We start from the raw sequence: 23,041 nt of genomic DNA, 5'->3' as shown, positions 1-23,041 counted from the left end.
CCCTTAATGAATTTCAGGCCTCCTACTACTCTCACCACTAGAGTCAGTACGCTCTATGTGAGACTAACTGACTCTTTAAAGTGTTAGGATGCAACCTTACCTCGAATCCTTACTGAATTATATAGATGGGGCACCACCATGAACTCCCACTAACAGGGGTCATGGAATTACGTCCCAACCAACTAAGGTACCACCATGAGGTCTCACCTAGAGACTCATGGAGTTACGCCTTAACCAATGAGGTACCACCACGAAACTATCATGGGATTACGTCCTAACCATATACGAATCATGTTCCACCAACCAAGTAAATACTTATCATGCATATAAATCTCATGCCAACCTTTATAACCAACCCTCATTCGTATTCCATGTCAAAACCATATCAAACTCATCATTGTCAATCCATGAAACCATCCATACATGCGACATGCCCCAATCATGTTAAACTCCTCCATCATAGACTATAAATCATCTCACTCATATATAATCACCTAATTCATACTTTAAAAGCAAGATCAATACAAACATATAGCCAACATTTGAGAACAGAGAAACAACAGAACAAGTCGCATTCTCGTCCAGCTTCTCGCTCAGGCATAAAGGTCTCGCTCAGGCGAGAGGGACTCTCCCTCAGGCGAGCTCCTTTCGCCTAGGCGAGAGCTCGACAAACAGGAACATTGGCCCTCTGCACTTGCTCGCTTAGGCGAGATCTCCTCGCCTGAGCGAGACATTCTCTCGCTCAAAACAAAGATTGGTCACCTGAGCGACAACTCGCGCAAAAGACCTGGGCGATTCTCTGCCAGTCTCGCTTAGGCGAGACAAGCTTGCTTGGTTATATCTCAATTTCTATACCTTCATATTGAAGCTTATTGCACTCATTTGCCATTTTTAGTTTCCTTTATCTTTCATCATAGCTTAAAAATGTGATATTTTAAAGTTGTCTTCAAAAGCTGCAGTATCGCCTGGCGGTATTTGTTACCGCCCGGCGCATCTTAAAGGATCATTTTCCACTGTCACGTTCCCGCCTGGCGCTATCCTTATTCCGCTAGGCGCTGGCGGAAAAACGCTAGTTTTTCAGCACTGACCTTTGCTGCTTGTTTTGATCATAACTCTCTCTACAGGTGTCCAAATGAGTTGGTTCTTGTTGCGTTGGATTCTACACTCAAAGAGCTTTAATTGAAGTGGTAGAACGCAATTTTTGGAATTTTGTGCGAGATGCAGTTTCCTCTGGAAGATGGCAGCAGTTACAAAGGCAAAAACCACCTCATGTTTTCGTTGAAAACTTGGTGCATTTAGCAAAGCCTTGAGCAGACCCTTTCTTCACCTAATGGGCCTCTTCTCTGCACATGGAATAGCCCAAAAAGGAAGCTGATCTAGGGTTGGCCATCATTGCCACATCAGCAGACAAAACAGAAGAAAAATTCTGTTTGGACTGGCAGCACACACACTGAAAAAGGAGGATAAGCTTTTGGCAGCTTTTGCGGGACAGAATGTTGTTAGGAATTTGGAGAGGCAATTTGGTGCAGAGGGGAGGGGGCTGAAATTGGAAAAAGAAGGGACACAGAGAGACCTCATTTTTTTTTTTACAGTTTTCTCGTTTTAAAAAATAGAACGCATGTAACTCAGTTTCTCTCGAAGCTTTTCTGCAAATTTTCTCAGTAGAAGAGGGTAATGGTTAATACACTCGGGTAGCTTTTCATTTTTTTTCTCTGAAGTTTTTCTTATGCTATGAGAATGAATGTTCATCAATTTCTTCTAGCTTTCTATTGCAATTTCCAGTTTAGGAACGAAGTAATCTTACTCTCGGGTAGCCATAGTCCCTCGTATTATACTTATTTCTCACTGTTCCATTGCCTCTGATTTTCTTGATCTTCACCTCATTTTTAGTGCTACATTCTAGGTTTGTATGTGTTTTATCTAGTAGTGCTGAGATCAATGGTTGACTTTGCACAATGAACTCCAATCCAGTGTTAATCTCTGATTTTCTGGACTACTATTTCGGCCACTGGTTCTGCACTATTTTACCATGCTATTTGCTGCCTTTTTCATCTTTTTGAGCACTAGATTGGAGCACTTGCTATTTTGTTGATGCTTTTCTTTTGATATCTACTTTTACAGTTTAGTTTGATCTTGCATTTCACTTAATCTGTGCTGCGCTTTACATTCCAATCTTGCCTTTTTATTTTCCCAGTTTTACTGAAAGTAGTACCTATTTTGTTCTCTGTTACACATTTCTCTTTTCAGTTAAATCTTGGTTTAGTTGCATTTTTGTTTTCTAGTTTCACAGTCTGTATGTAGTGTTAATTGCATTCTAATTATTTTAGTTATTACTACTTTCTGTTCTTACTTCTGAAAATCCTCAAAAATCTGTCTTTCAACACAATCAATGAACTCATTGCATTGACTCCATCCTTGGACTGACCTGAGTTGATCCTTATACTGCATTAGTAAAGGGTGATTAATTCAGTTTGTTTGGGACAGTTTAGGCGACAAAATCTGTCTACCAAATTGGCGCCGTTGCCGGGGATGGTGCTAGTGTTTTGAGCTTATTGAATGTTTTTCTCTTGCATTTTGTACAAATTTAGTATATAGTTTCTTTTTTTATTTTTCTAGATTTTTCTCTTTGGCTACTAGTTCAATAAAACTGATTTCTGAATGCATCTCTAATCTATGCTTGTTGTAGTTTGTTGCACTTGTGTGTGTTTCATGTTTTATGACCAGGTCTAGGATAAAAGAAAAAGATTTGTATCCCTTGGACCCTGAAGTTGCAAGAACATACAAGAGGCGATATAGACTGCAACAACAAAGAAAGAAACAAGGAGAGTCCAGCCACACTGTCTCATATTCCAATAGTGACACTGCAAGTTCTCATTCTGAATCAGAAAGTATTGAAGATATGGCTGGAAACCAAGAGAGGACTTTGAAGGAGTTGGCCAATCCTGATATTGGTTACCAACCCCTATGCATACAACTGCCACAACAACCAGAAGGTGCAGTAAGCTATGAGTTGAAATCTGGTTTGATACATCTGCTGCCCAAATTCCATGGTTTGTCTGGAGAAGACCCTCACAAGCATCTAATGGAGTTTCACGTAGTCTGTTCTACTATGAAACCAGTTGATGTGCCTGAAGAGCTAGCGAAGATGAAGGCCTTCCCATTTTCATTGTGTGATGCAGCTAAAGATTGGCTTTACTTGCAACCAACACCAATAACCACATGGACCGATATGAAGAGAAGATTTTTGGAGAAGTTCTTTCCTGCCTCCAGAACTACATCAGTGAGGAAGGATATCAGTGGAGTGAGACAGCTGCAAGGAGAGTCCCTATATGAGTATTGGGAGAGGTTTAACAAGTTATGCTCATCATGCCCAAACCACCAGATCACAGAGCAATTGTTGATTCAGTATTTCTATGAAGGTTTGCTGCCCATGGATAGAAACATGGTGGATGCATCTAGTGGAGGCACTTTGATGGATAAAACCCCTTCTACAGCAAGAAGTCTAATTTCCAATATGGCTGCAAACTCACAGCAGTTTGGTGTAAGAAATCTTGGAAAAGCTGTACATGAGGTGCAAACTCACAATGTGGATGTAACTGAGCATTTAAGGTTGGAGAACAAGTTAAATGAGTTAACTTCTATGGTGAGGCAGCTAGCAATAGGCCAACAAACCACTCAGACTCAACAAACTCAGCAGAGATTATGTGGGATTTGTGCTGCTGATCATTTCACTGATGTGTGTCCACAGCTGCAAGAACCAGCCCCTGCTGGAGTTTTCCAAGCACAATCTAACACTTCTAGATCTCAACAAAACCAGCAATACAACCCATATTCCAATACCTACAATCCTGGTTGGAGAGATCATCCAAATTTGAGGTATGGACCAGCACAAACACAACCGCTAAGAGGGCCATTCCCTCCACCCCAGCAACATCAATTTCAGCCACAAGTCAATCAATATCCACAACAGCAGCAGAGATACGTTCCTCCACCATTGAGGAACAATGCAACAACACCTTTGCCTACCCCAACACAACCTCAAGGCAATGCAACAATTGTGACTGAAGATTTGGTAAAGCAGATAGCTGACAGGATGGCTATTCAAACGGCAGAGAGGATGTCTGCACAGATTGAGCAAAATGTGACAGCAACCATACAAGACCTAAAGACCCAGCTTGGCCAGTTAGCAACTGAAATGAATGAGGTGAAGCAACAAGGGTCTGGAAAGTTGCCATCCCAGCCAATGTTGAATCCACATAACAATGTGAGTGCCATTACATTGAGGAGTGGCAAGGAGTTACAAGAAGGCACTCAAAACAAAGACAAAGGAAAATCGGTTGGTCAAGAAGTGCAACAACAACCACCACAGCAAGCACCAACAGTGCCACTGCCTTTTCCTTCCAGAGCTGCTACAAATACCAAGAAGTTGGAGGATGAGAAAGATTTGATGGACATGTTCAAGAAGGTGGAGATCAACATTCCCCTGCTGGATGCAATCAAGCAAATTCCGAAGTATGCAAAATTTCTCAAGGAGTTGTGCACTTATAAGAGAAATCTTCGCAAGAGGCATCTCCAAACAGTTTCATCATTGTCACAACTTGGTTTGCCTCAAAAGTGTGAAGATCCAGGGCATTTCACCATCCCTTGTACTATTGGAGAGCTTACCATAGCTAATGCTCTGGTGGACTTGGGAGCTTCAATCAATGTGATGCCAGAATCTGTGTATAGGATGCTTAATTTAGGTAGATTGAAGCCAACCAATGTGGTGATTCAACTAGCAAACAAAAGCACAGCTGAACCTTTAGGAGTCCTTGAAGACGTGTTGGTAAAAGTAAATAGATTGATTTTTCCAGCTGACTTCTACATTCTTGATATGCAGGATGATCGAGCCATGCACCAATCCACTTTGATCTTGGGAAGACCATTCCTAATGACTGCAAAGACCAAAATAGATGTGTACTCTGGTACTATGTCTATGGAGTTTGGAGATGATATAGTAAAGTTCAACATCTTTGAAGCTATGAATTATCCAATAGAGGGTCACTCCATTCTATACGAGCATCCAGTTTTCATGTGTGATGCTGTGAAACCTGGACCAGTTACTGACTTTTGCACAAACATAGATTTAGGAGTTGATTTCATTTTAGATGTTGATTTTGATTTATCACTTTCTGAATTTGTTGATCTTTTTGATATAGACTTAGACACACTCACAGATTGCTCTTGCACTGAGAGCACTTGTGCTGCTTGCACTGAGATATTTGCTGTTACAACCTCCCTTTCTAGTTGTTTTGCAGAAACTGACATTGAGGTTAATGTTTCACAACAAGCAGCATTAGAGCAAAAGACATGTAAGCAACAATCAAAAATGGAGTTGAAACCTCTGCCAGAAAATCTGAAGTATGCCTATTTAGATGAGGAGGAAAGGTTTCCTGTGATTATAGCCAACAACCTCTTGGATGAGCAAGAAAATGAGTTACTGCAAGTGTTGAGAAAGAACAAGAAAGCCATTGGCTGGTCATTAGATGACATTCCAGGGATTAGTCCAGCTGTTTGTATGCACAGGATCCTGCTAGAAGATGATTGGAAGCCTGTGAGGCAACCACAAAGGAGGCTTAACCCTACAATCTTGAATGTGGTAAAGGAGGAGGTATCCAAGCTATTGAAAGCTGGCATCATTTATCCTATATCAGATAGCACATGGGTTTCTCCCATCCAAGTGGTGCCAAAGAAATCAGGAATTACTGTGGTGCAAAGCAAGGATGATAGTTTGATTCCAACAAGAGTTACCAACAAATGGAGAGTTTGCATAGACTATAGGAAGCTCAACCAAGCCACTAAGAAGGACCATTTTCCTCTCCCATTCATTGATCAAGTCATAGAAAGGTTGGCTGGTAAGACACATTATTGCTTCCTAGATGGTTTTTCTGGTTATATACAAATACATATTGCACCTGAGGATCAGCATAAAACTACTTTCACATGCCCTTTTGGAACATTTGCATACACCAGGATGCCATTTGGATTATGCAATGCACCTGCTACTTTTCAGAGGTGCATGTTAAGTATTTTCTCTGACTTGATTGAGTGTTGCATGGAAGTCTTTATGGATGATTTTACTGTGTTTGGCACTTCATATGCTGAATGTTTGCATCATTTAGATAGAGTCTTGCAGAGATGCATTGAGACTAACTTGGTTTTAAATTATGAAAAATGTCATTTCATGGTGAGTGAAGGCATAGTCTTAGGCCATCTCATATCTGACAGAGGCATTCAAGTAGATAGGGCCAAGATTGATGTGATTACTTCTCTACCTTACCCCTCCACTGTGAGGGAGATCCGTTCCTTCCTTGGACATACAGGTTTCTACAGGAGATTCATCCAGAACTTCAGCAACATTGCATTACCATTATCCAAGTTGCTACAAAAGGATGCACCCTTTGAGTTTGATGAGCCATGCAAGAAGGCATTTGATGAATTAAAGAGAAGGCTCACTACAACACCTATTTTGCAACCCCCAAATTGGGAGCTCCCCTTTGAGCTCATGTGTGATGCGTCTGACTACGCACTAGGTGTTGTTCTCTCACAAAGAAAGGAAAAATTTCCTTATGTCATAGCTTATGCCTCAAGAACATTGGATCCTGCACAGAGCAACTACACCACAACAGAAAAGGAGTTGCTTGCCATTGTTTTTGCATTGGACAAGTTCAGATCATACTTGGTGGGTTCCAAAATCACTGTCTTTACCGACCATGCTGCTCTGAAGTATTTACTCAAGAAATCTGATGCCAAACCAAGACTGATCAGATGGATGCTCCTCCTACAAGAATTTGATTTGGAAATCAAGGATAGGAGTGGAGCCTTGAATCAAGTTGCTGACCATCTCAGCAGAATTGAGGGCACACACAACACAGTGCCAATCTGTGATGATTTTCCTGACTCACTCTTATATTCTTTACATTCTTGTAATTCTATTCCATGGTATGCTGACCTTGTGAACTATTTGGCTACTAACATTTTGCCTTCTCATGCATCTAAAGCTCAAGTTGACAAGTTAAAAGCAGATGCAAAGCATTTTGTTTGGGATGACCCCTACCTTTGGAAGTTCTGCAGTGATCAAGTGATAAGAAGGTGTGTCCCTAATGGTGAGTTTGAAGCTATTCTACACCACTGCCATGACACATCGGTTGGAGGCCATTCTGGGCCTCACAGGACTGCAAGAAGAGTGTTAGACAGTGGATTTTACTGGCCAACAATCTTTAAGGACGCATACAGGTTTGTTAAAGGGTGTGAGAAATGCCAGAGGGCAGAAGGTAACATTACAAAGAGAAATGAAATGCCTCAACAACCTATAATTGTGTGTGAAGTATTTGATGTGTGGGGCATAGATTTTATGGGGCCTTTTCCCCCCTCTGCTGGTTTTTCTTACATTCTTCTAGCTGTGGATTATGTGTCTAGATGGGTGGAAGCCAAAGCCACCAGGACTAATGACTCTAAAGTTGTTGCAGATTTTCTCAAGACTAACATTTTTTGCAGATTTGGGGTGCCAAAAGCAATCATCAGTGACCAAGGAAGCCACTTCTGCAATAGAGTGATAACAACACTACTCCTGAAGTATGGGGTGACTCATAAAACCTCCACACCTTATCACCCCCAAACCAATGGGCAGGCTGAGGTTTTCAACAGGGAAGTGAAAAATCTGCTACAGAAATTGGTGGAACCACATAGGAAGAATTGGAGCCAACTATTGGATGAAGCCTTGTGGGCACAAAGGACAGCGTATAGGACACCCCTAGGCATGTCACCTTTCAGAGTAGTCTTTGGGAAAGCATGTCATCTCCCCGTGGAGATTGAGCATAAAGCCTATTGGGCAGTGAAGAGATGCAATTTGGAGTTGAAGGAAGCTGGGAAAGAGAGAAAGCTTCAATTGCAAGAGTTAGAAGAAATTCGATTGCAAGCATATGAGAACTCCAAGATCTATAAGGAGAAGGTGAAGAAATATCATGACCAGAAAATCTTAAGAAAGGAGTTTTATAAAGGCCAAAAAGTGCTCCTGTTTAATTCCAAGCTTAAACTCATGGCTGGTAAGCTTCGATCTAAATGGGATGGTCCTTATGTTATAACTAAAGTCTTCCCTTATGGTGCAGTTGAAGTTTTTGATGAAGCTACCAACAGTACATTCAAGGTTAATGGCCAGCAACTCAAAGTCTTTCATGACAACACACCAAGGCCAAAGGAGAGCATTGAACAACTCAGTCTTACTGAGCCAATGAGAGAGGAGGATGAACTCCTCTAAGCTGTTAGGATCACCATACCAAGTTTGTTTACCCTCACTCACATTGAGGACAATGTTGGACTCAAGTGTGGGGGAGGGGTTTCAATTTTCATTTAATGTTTTTGTGTTTTTTGTTTAAGATTAGGTATTTTGTTTCTATTATGTTAGGCATGTTTGTTAGTGTTTTGATTGAGCCTCGTTTAGTCTTCATTGTTGCACTGAATGAAAATAAAGGCTTTTTGAGCACATGTGAATAATTTTGATTCTCCATCCTTAGTTAGAAGTTTTCACACCTGATTGACATGTTCATGCATTGTGTTTAGTTGGATTCTCATGAGAGTTAGATGACGGATCAGATTTGATGAATTATATCCTTAGTGAGCTTTGAGCCAAATTTCTTCATTGTGTGATGTACTCATGCTTGCAATGTGATCTAGAACTTGATTGAACTCTTTTTTATGCTACTTGTTTGTTTACACTCTTGAAAGGATCTAGGCATTTTGTGTGAACCATCCACTTAGCCAAACAGCCTTTCCTTGCACTATTCTCCATTGCACCCTACTTTGAGCCTAATTGACCTATTTTTGTTTGTGATATTTCAGCTCATTACAAGCCTTGAACCTTAAAACCATGATCAACCCAACCTTAGAGTTGTGAGGAACCTTGGAACTATTTTGAGCCCTATTGAGAAGTCTAAGTGTGGGGGAAAAAGGTGCAGAATTTGATTTTGGTGCATCATAAGAGTTTGGAAGGGTGTATGAATGAGAAAAAGATTGAAAAAAAAAAAGAGGTGGTCTGCATTGAATTACAAAAGAGAAAATTGAAAAAAAAAAGGAAAGAAAAGTGGAAAACAAAAGAGAAAGAGAAGAGAGTTTGTTGGTTTAATTGTTCAATTTTTGCAGAAATATAATTTGCACTTATTCTTCTCACATTTCTTTATTGCTCCCTCACTTCTCTTTGGTTTCTAGCTCTAAACCTCTCACTTTATTCCTCCTTCACCTTGACCACATCACAAGCCATATAAAAGTCCTTTTGATCTTGAGTTGTATTCATTTGAGTGGTAGAAATTAGAGGTTTTTCAAGCTTATGGCAATGCATGCTTGCATGAGGTGTGGAGTGAAATTTTTTCAGAAACACATGAGAGAATTGAGTGATACACATGCTGTGAGAGTTTGTCAATTTTGATCCTAGATCTGATTTGATTGAGATTCTTGTTTGTAATGCTTTAAACATGCTCTTGACTGGTTTGAATGATTCAAACTTTGATGGATGAAGTTTTTCTTTCCCTGCTCACATCTCTGCTCACAATTTTGAAACAATGTGCTTACAATGTTTACACTTTTCTTGGCTCATTCTCGCTTTGTCTAGTTCTTGCTTGTCTATGTTGTCTCCACAGACTCAACTAATTTTCCAGTCTGTGATCCGCAGCTCTTGATGGTTGGGTTTGTGCTTGCTTGAGTCTGGTGTTATAGGTTTTTTTAGTCTTAGTTTTGCCCAGGAGTGCAAAAGTCTAAGTGTGGGGGTATTTGATAACTCAATTTCTATACCTTCATATTGAAGCTTATTGCACTCATTTGCCATTTTTAGTTTCCTTTATCTTTCATCATAGCTTAAAAATGTGATATTTTAAAGTTGTCTTCAAAAGCTGCAGTATCGCCTGGCGGTATTTGTTACCGCCCGGCGCATCTTAAAGGATCATTTTCCACTGTCACGTTCCCGCCTGGCGCTATCCTTATTCCGCTAGGCGCTGGCGGAAAAACGCTAGTTTTTCAGCACTGACCTTTGCTGCTTGTTTTGATCATAACTCTCTCTACAGGTGTCCAAATGAGTTGGTTCTTGTTGCGTTGGATTCTACACTCAAAGAGCTTTAATTGAAGTGGTAGAACGCAATTTTTGGAATTTTGTGCGAGATGCAGTTTCCTCTGGAAGATGGCAGCAGTTACAAAGGCAAAAACCACCTCATGTTTTCGTTGAAAACTTGGTGCATTTAGCAAAGCCTTGAGCAGACCCTTTCTTCACCTAATGGGCCTCTTCTCTGCACATGGAATAGCCCAAAAAGGAAGCTGATCTAGGGTTGGCCATCATTGCCACATCAGCAGACAAAACAGAAGAAAAATTCTGTTTGGACTGGCAGCACACACACTGAAAAAGGAGGATAAGCTTTTGGCAGCTTTTGCGGGACAGAATGTTGTTAGGAATTTGGAGAGGCAATTTGGTGCAGAGGGGAGGGGGCTGAAATTGGAAAAAGAAGGGACACAGAGAGACCTCATTTTTTTTTTACAGTTTTCTCGTTTTAAAAAATAGAACGCATGTAACTCAGTTTCTCTCGAAGCTTTTCTGCAAATTTTCTCAGTAGAAGAGGGTAATGGTTAATACACTCGGGTAGCTTTTCATTTTTTTTCTCTGAAGTTTTTCTTATGCTATGAGAATGAATGTTCATCAATTTCTTCTAGCTTTCTATTGCAATTTCCAGTTTAGGAACGAAGTAATCTTACTCTCGGGTAGCCATAGTCCCTCGTATTATACTTATTTCTCACTGTTCCATTGCCTCTGATTTTCTTGATCTTCACCTCATTTTTAGTGCTACATTCTAGGTTTGTATGTGTTTTATCTAGTAGTGCTGAGATCAATGGTTGACTTTGCACAATGAACTCCAATCCAGTGTTAATCTCTGATTTTCTGGACTACTATTTCGGCCACTGGTTCTGCACTATTTTACCATGCTATTTGCTGCCTTTTTCATCTTTTTGAGCACTAGATTGGAGCACTTGCTATTTTGTTGATGCTTTTCTTTTGATATCTACTTTTACAGTTTAGTTTGATCTTGCATTTCACTTAATCTGTGCTGCGCTTTACATTCCAATCTTGCCTTTTTATTTTCCCAGTTTTACTGAAAGTAGTACCTATTTTGTTCTCTGTTACACATTTCTCTTTTCAGTTAAATCCTGGTTTAGTTACATTTTTGTTTTCTAGTTTCACAGTCTGTATGTAGTGTTAATTGCATTCTAATTATTTTAGTTATTACTACTTTCTGTTCTTACTTCTGAAAATCCTCAAAAATCTGTCTTTCAACACAATCAATGAACTCATTGCATTGACTCCATCCTTGGACTGACCTGAGTTGATCCTTATATTGCATTAGTAAAGGGTGATTAATTCAGTTTGTTTGGGACAGTTTAGGCGACAAAATCTGTCTACCACTTGGGCGAGATTATCAGTTCTCGCCACTGTTCGTACCTGCAGCATCCATACCTTCATACCCAAAATACATAACCAGGCAGTTCACACATTCACAGTAACATGCAGTCCCTACAAGACAAGAAACATGGCTGAAACAGATAGATTTACGGAAAGTACTAAAGACCCTAGCTTCCCTTACATGGAAAGAGCTAGCAAACTACTTCGACCCTAAGCCCACGAACGCAACAACTCCCAAAGCAGATTTGAGAGCTGGAAATAAAGACGATGAACAGATAGGGAACGAGGTTATAATGCTAACCCTCAGTTGGAATCACGAAAACAAGTTAGGAATGGAAGAAGGGGAGTGAGATACAACTTACGTGGAGAAGAAACGAGGTTGAGCTAGCTTGAAGTGAACTAAGGGCTAAACCCTAACATAGGTTCTGTGAGGGAACTAAAGAGAGAAGTGAGGCATTGTTTTTGCAAGGAAGGCAAAAGTGAGAGGAGTTTGATTGCCTTAGAGGTCTTGAACATCCTATGGGTCAGTCCTTAAGCCCATTAGACTTTGGGGCAGCTCTTAAATATTAGGACTGAAATAAGAGAGTCTTACACTCTGCATATAAAAAATATACCAAATTCATTTTTATTTTTAGTCCCAAATACTAACTAAATATACTAATATTAATATTATTCTATTAAATATAAATACGTTCGAATAAAAATTTACAAATTGGACTACGTTGAAAAAACTCAACATTTAGTCTATTAAGTAAGTCGTGATTGTGTATATTCACAACTCTATCTATATTTGTTTCTTCTCGGATAACTTTATCATGGTCGAAGGACAAGATGAAAGAAGAACATTTTAGTTATATGATCTAAAATGACTCACGTAAGAATGGTAACAATCATTTGCAAATGTATTTTAGTCCATATAAAACTTACATATAAGCGCAATACAAAATTAAGTATAAACCTTAAACATATAATTTAATCCTTGTTTCAACAGTTTAAAAAAATTAATAAAAAAATAAGAATAATAAAAAGATTAAGTTAAAAGTTATCTTTCTTAAAAAATACCAAATATAACCATAACTTCAACTCAAATTGATTTCCTTCGGATTTAAAAGTTTGTAATTGGAATTACTTTATTGACTCAATTCAAGTTTACTTATTGTTTCTTGATTTTTGATGAAAATAGAATCAAATCAAACGGTAATAATAATGGTACGTATGTGATGGGACCCACTAACTTACACACGTGCCGACCGAGTTCGGTTCTCTGCTGTAAAAGCGGTGCTAAGCCTCTACTGTGCTATTTAAAACGGCGTCGCTCACACTTTTTGAATTTAATAAAATATTTATTTATTTATTTTTAATATATTATTGAAACGGTTGCGTTTAGTTTTAAAATTTAACAGCTTTAGGTTATTGAAACGGTTCGTTTAGTTTTAAAATTTAATAGCTTTAGGTTATTGAAACGATTGCGTTTAGTTTTAAAATTTAATAGCTTTAGGTTATGTCTGGAAAACTATGAAGCGAGAAAAAACAACAACGATGGCTTTCATAACCATTAAGATGAATAGTACTGAATTTTGGGGATGGATTTAGGGCCAGCAGTATTTTTCGGAACTAATTGCAATAACAGCAGTGCAGAGCGTTACATCTCATCTCCACCACAAGGCTTCTTCGTTTTCACCGATTCAATCGTTGCATCTCGTCTCCACCACCAGCGCCTCTGCAATGCAATCGGAAGCACCGTCAGATGGCTACGCCGACATCATTGTTGTTTTTACTGTTGCTCAAGGTTTATTTTGTACCCAATTGGTTTCCCTTTTTGATGAACATCCATCACTTTATCATACTCGCAAACAGAGGTGTTTCTAATTGGGAACATTAAATCCTTTTCCCCTTTTGTCAATTGTGTGTTGTCTTGGTTTATTGTTGCAGGTGGTTGTTGACATTCAAATAAATTCAGATCGCATTGAAATGTATGCCGATTGAACATCTAAAGGTAATGTCCTTGATATTGAATTTGCTCAAATAATGTTATTTGAATTCTGATATTGCCAATGGTACAAAAGATGTGTGGTTGGATGATGATGCCTTATTCAAATGGAAAAAGAATCCTGCAAATTAAGAGAATAAACTAAAGGAATTGTGTGTGCAAAAATTATTGCTTCAATTGACAAACATTGGTGACTCAGAAATTGAAATTTTCATTTCATTAGCTATGTCGTTACTGTTTGTTTTCAGAAATCATTTATGTTCCATTACCTGGTTCATTATATCTATGAAATTTTGGTGCAGTTGGAGTGGAGCCATCGGTCGTGCCACCTAGTCTAGAATATCTTGGCCCATCTAATTTATAATTATTGTTATTTCTGTGTAGGTAAGAATTTGTGTGTGATGTATGGGTAATGAAGAAGTGTGATTGTGTTTTGGTGTAAGTTTTGAGATAATTTATTTTGACAACAGAACATGATTGTGTTGATCTGAGTGCATTTCAATCTGAGTGCAGCAAGAAGTTGATATTGACATTGGGATGAACACAAAACAAGTATGTGGGGGCTAAAATATCTTCCACCTTCGAAAGACCTATGCTACCTAAAATGCACTGCTCCAAAGTTATGGCTACTTGATTGGAGTCTCCAGAGACGATTATGGTTTTCATGAAGAAGCTATACAAGAATTTCCTTGCAGCTTTAGAAGAATGACTTTTGAAACACAACTTCCTATTGTAATATGTAGTTTTTCTTTTGAAGCAAAGCTTCTTGTTGTAATATGTAGTTTATGTTTTGAAGCAAAACTTCTTGTTGTAATATGTAATTTCTTTGTATTGTAATAATGTACAATTTAATTGGTGTAATAAAAAGTTGTTCTCAGAAATACTTCTTTTTCATTCTTGTTTATACAAAAGATGGTGCAAAGTTGATTACAAGAGCATATCAAATTTCAGAACTTAAAAAGCATTAAGGAAGTCATATTTTACAAACAACTAATCATGACAATAAAGTGACCTAACTAAATTCTAATAATTGATTTGATGCAATATTGCAGCCATCTTAGACATCCTGAAACAATAAAATAAGATGTATGTTAGTAACTTCAATAAGCATGCTAGTTATTGTTGTAAGTTACTGTTAAATTCTAAATAAATACACATACCATAAGCATGCTAGTGAAGCTCATTTGAAAGGGTTGAGATAGAGAAGGTACTGAATATGACTCTAATGGAACTGAAGTTGATGACTCCAATAAATTTTGACTTGAATGAAGTTGTGAAGGATTCACTTTTCTTCTTTTTTATTTTAATTCATCAACCCAACTCTTCAAACGTCTATACTTCTTTTGTTTTGGACCATCTTTCTTCTTAAAGCCAATACCTTTGGATGTTGATGATTCAACCACATGTTGTGTTGCCTTAATAGTCGTACCATGAGTACCATGTGATTGATTGTTCAATCGAATCGCAACCACTTTCTTCTTAAGTTCTAACACCCCTTCCCAAACCATAGTGCATGCTTCTGAATCATCTGATACATCATGAGCTAATCTTAAAAGTCTTGAACATAGTTGCTTATATTGTTTTGAGCTTTCCAATCTAGGATCAACATTGATTGGCTTTCCACCATGATCACTCATTGCATCACTTCGTGCATGTCTTGCCCACCTCTTCAATATATATTTTTCTGGGAGAAGCTTGATATCCTTACAAAATAGTATTCTTAATGAATGACAACACAATATTTCCCATTGTTCAAATTTTCTACAACTACAAGTAATTGCCCACTCTCCATTCTCTAAGTATGACTCATATGAAACATTCCATTCTCCTTTTTCATCCACCATTGTTATGACATAGTTGCAACATACATTGGTTTCATTCCTTTCAATTATGTTTGTTGTAGATACAAGATCCCATTCTCGTTGGAACAAGTTGAACATAGGAGGAGTGTATATCTGTGAAAGTTGTCGAATTAATGGTGAACTTTGTACTATCATTCTTGGTATCTTTTGGCGCATCTCATAATCATGTTGTAACTCATTGTATCTTTTTTCTTGAACAATCCGTTCAAATTGCTTAAAAAATTGGTTGATATTCAAATTAGGCCTTGTGCAATTCTTTATATCTGAATTAATGCTTTCACTTAGTTGTGTGCTCCTCATGCCAAGCGTAAAAGCATTCTTCATATAACATGTTGCCCATTTCTCTTTTTTCTGATATATTGAATTCAACCATGTGTTTTCTTCAACATTGTATTTCACCAATAAATCTCTCCATGAGTTTTCAAAATCTATTTCTTCTTCATAATCATACATACACTTCTTGAAATCTCGTAAGAAATGTGATCCATCCTTCATTAAATTTCCAAGATGCTTGACTCCATTCCTCATTATATGCCATGTGCACAAACCATGCTTTGTCAACGGCATAATCTCCTTTAATGCTCTTTTCATGGCTTGGTCTCTTGATCAGTAAAAATAGTTTGTGGATTTTTTTGATTGTGTGCTTGCAAAAATGTTTGAAATAACCATTTGAAGGACTCAATGGTCTCATCATACAATAAGGCTGCCCCAAATATCACCCCTCCTCTATAATGATTAAATCCCGAGAAAATTGCAAGAGGCCTATGATCTCCATTTGTACAATATGTTGTATCCAACAAAATGACATCTCCAAAACAATGATAATCAAATAACATTCTTGCATCAGCCCAAAATATGTTTGTTATTTGTTCTTCCAAATCCATTTGGTAGGCATGGAAAAATGAAGGATTATCTATTAGTTGTTGTTGGAAATATTGTAACAAAATTCCAGCTTCACCATATGCCATATCTCTTCGCCTCTTTGAGTTCAGATAGTTCTTTGCATCTTCTCTTGTATAGCCTAAATTCTCTCTACCTCCTGTATATTTACTCATCAAATCAAATGATGCCTTTTGTTGAATCCCTGCCTGTTCTGCCATTTCAAGATCATATGCTTGACAATCTGTTATTTTTCTTTGACAAGGTAATAGATGAACTGTTTCTGGTGGATGAAGTGGGTGGTTATGATCATCAATAAAATCAACTACTCTATATCTTTCACCAACTCTTTTAACTTTCATTCTTGTAGCACATCCTGTTCTTGTCTCAGGTCGAGGATTATTGGTCTTAAAGTCTCTTTTATCTGGTTTTCGCATACCTTCCTTGCAACAAACATAGATGTAAGAAGTAATACACCCATCTTTTTTATTCTTGCTAGGGTAGTGTTTTCTAACTCCAAAACCTTTACTACCACCATAATTAACCCAAAACTTCCATGCATCTTCTAAGTTATCAAATTCAAGACCAAGTTTAAGACTCAAACCTGTATCCATCAATTACTCCTATAAAAAACAAATATAAATAAAAACATTTATTAAATTGGTCATAAAAAAACATGAATGTTTTTAAGGAGAATCATGACAGAAACATAATAATATATGCTTACACATTTAAATGTTGAGAAGAAAAAAAAACTCAAAAGATCTACGCTGAATAACAAAAATAAATAAATAATGACCTGATAAACTTTTGAGTCCTGGTCCTGAGCAACTGCACTGTTTCATTCAGATGAGGGTTTTTTTACAACAGTGAAAGAGGAACTGTTAAAACGTTACGTTTCATTTTTTTCTACTAAAAGTTAATGTATTTTATAAAATTGGAAAAGTGTAAACGATGTCGTTTTAACTAGGCCAACAGGAATTAAATTAAAAAAAGTGCAAACGATACCGTTTTAATTGGGTCAGCAGAGACTCAGTACCTTCCTGTTCAGTAGAGAAACCAAACTCCGTGCCGACCATACCCACCCTTTTACGATTGAACATTGAAACCAAACCAAAAAGACCAAAACCAAAATCCACGGAACAAAAAATATTGATTTCATAGTTGTCTAAAAGATTCAGTGGTTCCACAATTCTTGCACGAAAACACAATTGTCTCATACCAAGAAGGCAAAAAATCTGTATGGAAAAAATATTTCATATGCACCAAGCTTGAAATTAAGAAAGGGAAAAAAATAAACTAAGGCTTTTATATACTAATTACATATAATTTTCCAATCACTTTATTAGTTTCTATTAAAATTTATAAAAATTACATGTTCATTAAAACTAAGAAAATTCAACTAAGTTTCTTCATTGGTGTACAACACTTTTAAATATACTTATGAAACTCTATCATAAGCTGCATACTTTAATACAACTAAATGTGTTAAAGATTCACAAGCTTTTAATAGAAACGAAAAAGTTTATGAAAAAAAACAAAAGATTAATTTTGGATATGAACGTGGAATTTATATGATCTTTGTCGTTAAAAAAATTATGGTAATCCTTTTTAAATTTGTTAGATCACTTTAAAGAATTTGATTTCTCTGTTCCCTTCTAAACAAATTCTCTAATTTTAAGTAAAAGATTTGATACTAAGAAAAATATTTTTAAAAGTGTATAGTTGGTGTTGTAAACAAAAAGATATATGGAAAAGATGCCGTGTCTTATTGAGGGTGAATAAAATATTAAAAGAGATTATATATATATATATATATATATATATGTATATACATATATATATATATATGTATATACATATATATATATATATATATGTATATATATATATGAAGGTAGTTCTAAGATCAAGTGAATGAGTTTAAAACATGAGCCTATGCTAATAAGTAAATGAACCTAAATGAAACATCAAATAAATTTAATAAAATTTGGTTAAAAAGACTAAATTAAAGCATTTATATAGTTGAAGCACTAAATTGGCTCAAGGTTTTTAGGAGGGACTAATTCCAATTTTCACTAAAAGTTGAATAATCAAAAACATATTTAATCCCTCAATAATACATAGTCCCCTTCTCCACATATCTCTTTGTTCTTTGTTTTCTACATGGTATCAAGAGCCCTAAACAATCCATAATTGAGAATGGATCCTTGCAGTAGTTCCTCTTTCCTAAACCCTTAGCCATTACCCTTAAGCCCTAAGTTTCTTTCACAAATTTTATGATTTAGAAAAGATTCTTGTAGTAGTTCCTATTTCCTAACCCATAAGCCATAAGCCTTAAGCCTTTTTCGCAATTTTTCAGGTTTCACCTGATTACAATTTTGTTTTCTACTTTAAGGCATTTCTAGAGGTTCTACCCCATGTTCTTTATGTCATTTTAAGGTATTTGCAATCCTCTAATATTAGGATCTGTTTTGTTCGTTGCTTTCGCGGTGTGATTCACATTTTTTGTTTTGTATTCGATTTAGTATGGCAACTCGTAAAGATGATTCTCTTAAATATATTAATGTGCAATTGGATGGTAGAAATTATTCCTACTGGAGTTATGTTATAAAAAACTTTCTTCATGAAAAGTCCATGTGGGGTTATGGTTCAGGTAATTGGGATAAGGAGTAGGAATGTGGAACTCTATGTCTTGAACCAGTTCAAAGAATCAACAATTGCAACCTCTAGTGTGAATTTATTTTCATTTCACTTGTCTTCTTCTTTCTCAGCTTGCATTTGGTGGTGTTACAAGCACCTCAACATTCGATATTTAGACCTTTCACAATTTTGACATTTAATATTTTGATCTTTTGCAATTTTGGTATTTATAGATTTGTATATTTATTTTTAATCAATTATTTTATTTATAATTTATATTCTTTTATAAACTCGTGTGAATATAAATTTAAAAATATATTTAATTTAATATTTCTAAATTAATCCGAAATAAAAAAAAATTGAAGAGTAATTATAATAAAATACATAATTTAAATATATTGTAATAATGGTAATAGAAAAATTGTCATAATAAAATATTATAATTAATATTAGTTTTTGTAAAATTAATTTAGATAAATGTATATTTATTTGGTTAAAATAATTTATGTAATATATTTTTTGTATGTAATAAATTAGAAAAATAAAATAAAATAATAATATGATTGTATGTGGAAATATTTGAAAAAATATTAATGTAAAGTTAAAAATTAGTAATACGAATTTAAAATATATAGGTTTAATTATAAAAGAAATATTTGAAAAAATATTTAAAAAGTATGATTATTTTAAAAATTTTTATTTAGAAAAATATGTAAATTTAAAATATAATAAAATATAAAATTTCTGAATAAAATTGTATAAAAAAATTTAAAATACAAAAGGTATAAAATTCAAAAATTTAAATTTAAATTCGAATGAGATAATTATTTGTGGTAGTTATTAGTTATTTAAATTAAAGTTCATAATTAAAAAAATATTAATGTTAAATTAATTATTAGTAATAGTTGTCTAGTAAACAAAGAATAAGGTAAATTAAGATAATTAATTTAAATTAAATTTGAAAAATGTATATTTAAATAGTTAAATCTTAATTTTATTTTCTAACTTATTATTATAAAATAAATATTTCATAAATTATTTTAATCAAATAAATATTGAATTTATCAAAATTAATTTTATAAAAAACAACCATAATTATAATATTTTTTTATGATATTTTTTCTATTACGATAATTACAATATATTTAAATGATCTTATTTATTATAATCATTCTTTAATTTTTTTTACTCAACTAATTTATAAATATTAAATAAAATATATTTTTTAAATTTATATTTAAAAAAAGTTTTTAAAGAAATATAAATTTTTAATAAATTAATTTATTATAAATGAATATATCAATTTATAAAACTAAAAAAAAAGTTAAGAATTCGTTCATAAAAAACATAATTACAGTCGCAAACAATATGTAAAATTAGGAAAAAGCATGATGAAAATTTAATTTTGGAAAAAATGTATTTAAAAAGTAAAAAAAAATATAATTTGAGAAAAAAATTCTTATTATCAGGTCAATAAAATTAAAAGCGATCTACAATAATAAATAGGAAAAAAATATGTTTTTAGTCCCTGTAGTTTCAATGTATTTTGTAAATGGTCCTTGCTCGAAATTTGATTATCGTTTGGTCCCTGGGCTTTCAAAATGTTTGTTTTTCGTCCCTATTTTTGAACGGTGTTACGTGGCAAACAAAGTTCCACATCAGTACCAGATCTGTTGACACTTGTGTTGACACATAATTGACACGTGTCTCATTATTTTTTTTTTTTAATTTATGTTTTAAGATAAGTGAAATAGGCATTTTGGAAGTGAGTTTTTAATGGAAGAAAGGGTTGAATGGCAAGAGAGATATGGAAGGATTACAAGATAAAAACTAGTTGCAGTGAAATTGGGAGATCCAATTGACGAAGACATTGTTGTATTAAAAGGAGGTTAGTGGGTTGATGTTGGTGGTGGATGAAGTAAATTTTGGGGATTAGGGTTTCTTATTGTTCTCCCTTTCAAAAAATGAAAAAAGTCATGGATCGAAGTGTTCCACCTCCTCTTCTTCATCTTCAAAGCTCGGATGTTCAAAAATTTGTGGATGTGGGAAAAGATTATTGCTTTTGAAAGCCACCACCGCAAAGAACAATGGTAGATTTTTTTGGAGATGTAGAAACTGGGCAGTAAGTATCAATTTTGGTAGTGTTTAGATCTGAGGCAGTTATTTGTTCTGAATGAATTTTTTTTTTTGGCCATTGTAGAGTGAAGGAAGTTGTAGCTTATTCCAATGAGCTGATGAGGTGGAACCTATTTGGGAAGGATTAACAGAGAAAAAAGAAGAAACCTTTTGTTATAATGAGAGAATGATTGTGGATTTGCTTCAGAAGAATGCCAAGCTAAAGAAGAAGTTGATGGAAGAGAGAAAAATGGGTTAAATTAAGATGTGGCTTTTCTTAGTTTCATGGGCATTTACTATTGTTTTTTGTACTTTATTCGTGCTGAAAATCAATTATAACATGTAGGCTGTTTATGTTTACTTTGTAATGAGTGGTGTTGAATTAAGACATTAGTTTTGGGTGTGTTATCAATCCATTCCATGGAAGTGTTATTTGTTATCAGTTTGTGGTGAATTGTAAAAAATGACATATAAATGTTAAAAACTTTGGCATTTGAAGATTATTTGTTATTAGTGTCTTTGTTACCAGTTCCTTACGAGTCCATTTGGAGTTGTTATCATTCCTTGTGACATATAATTGTTTAAAATTTTGGCATGAACTCGTCCATTATTAAGTGGTCCATAACATGTGTTGTAATATGAACACATACATGTATTAATTGGTTCAATATCATATAGATATTTAGCACAGAACATATTATATTACCAAGAGGATATAAATATAAAAGTTGCTCCATTAACATATCAAACGGTCCATAAACATTACAATGGTTCAATATCATGACAAGTGGTGATAAAGATAACAAGTGGTCCCCTAAAGTTGAATACAAAGCTTGATTCAAAGTTTGGTACAACCAAAATAACACATCTTCCCAAAATAAAGTTCCAATACCACTTAGAATTAAAAAACTCCCAAAATAACATAGCTTCTTCACTTTCATCCAATTCTTCAACACCACTATCATCCACATCACTTTGCTCATCCACACCAGCAACATCCTCATTCTCAGCATCTCTACCTTGACCAGCAAAATTATCCCTTCTGGCATCCCCTTTCTAAAAAACATCAACTTCTTCCAATATACCCTCATCCTCCACTTTGGCATCCTCTAAGTCAGCAACCCCAACATCTTTTATAGTAGCCTCATCCTCCAGTCTTGCATCCCCCTTATTAGCAACCACATCTTTTTCTCCAATATCCTCTTTCTCAACTCTTGCATCCCCCTTTCCCACCATATCCACATTCAACACCAGCCAACACCACATTAGGCCCCTCTTCACGTCCACCCTCACCTGCATCATGTGTTCATTCAATCAACTCAATAGGTTCAGCTGTACTCACCACATGTTCTACATAAATCTGGACCTCTTCTTTCTTTCTTTCTTTCTTTCTGCACAAGCACATAATTGCAGTGCATCATTATCTGATACAAAAGGCCTTAAATCCCTATCCATCCGACCTCTCTTTGGCTTCCACCATAGCTTCATCGCCTCATCGTATTTGAACTCCTCCTTCAATATAGACAACGCCTCAAAATAGGAGCACCTATCAAGATCCAATTCGTGGAAAACATGTTCTTCCCCTTCGTTGTAACGCAAAAACCCATCCTTAAATGACTCAAATTTTCCCATGTGGAAAAATGCAACTGAGAAAGACATTCTTTGCAAAATCAGAAACCCTAATTCGTCACCCCAAACGAAAATCCCAAATGCAACCAACGATTTCAAAGCATAAAACGAACCAACCAGTAAACGAATTGAAAACCTAAAAGAAGCGAATCAAACCTTCGTATTCAGCGGTGGTCAACGATTGTTGTAGCTCTGGTCGTCAGCAGATTTTACCATCCAAAGAAAAAATTACAGTAACCCTAAACGAGCGTTTCACCTATTTCACTTAACCTAAAACGTAAATTAAAAAAAAATTAATGAGACACGTGTCAATTATGTGTCAGCACAAGTGTCAACAGATCTGGTACTGATGTGGAACGTCGTTTACCACGCAAGCACATTTTTATCGCCGTTCAAAAATAAAGATAAAAAATAAATGTTTTGAAAGCGCAAGGACCAAACAATGATTGA

At 35.6% G+C, this 23,041-nt stretch overlaps 2 protein-coding genes across 2 annotated transcripts; both read right to left on the bottom strand.

Moving 5' to 3' along the window:
• Window positions 1–14,761: 14,761 nt before the first annotated feature.
• LOC114182598 (protein FAR-RED ELONGATED HYPOCOTYL 3-like) lies at window positions 14,762–15,916 on the bottom strand. The gene has a single exon (XM_028069496.1). The coding sequence runs from the start codon at window positions 15,914–15,916 to the stop codon at window positions 14,762–14,764; it is 1,155 nt and encodes a 384-aa protein (XP_027925297.1).
• LOC114182587 (protein FAR1-RELATED SEQUENCE 5-like) lies at window positions 15,913–16,818 on the bottom strand. The gene has a single exon (XM_028069487.1). It carries the CDS (start codon window positions 16,816–16,818, stop codon window positions 15,913–15,915), a length of 906 nt encoding a protein of 301 aa, XP_027925288.1.
• Between the last annotated feature and the right edge of the window lie 6,223 nt (window positions 16,819–23,041).

The sequence above is a fragment of the Vigna unguiculata genome, chromosome 1 (assembly GCF_004118075.2).
Source record: "Vigna unguiculata cultivar IT97K-499-35 chromosome 1, ASM411807v1, whole genome shotgun sequence".
Classification (NCBI taxonomy): Eukaryota; Viridiplantae; Streptophyta; class Magnoliopsida; order Fabales; family Fabaceae; genus Vigna; species Vigna unguiculata.
Note: the sequence above shows the minus strand (reverse complement) of the source record. Positions and strands in the feature narration are given on the sequence as shown.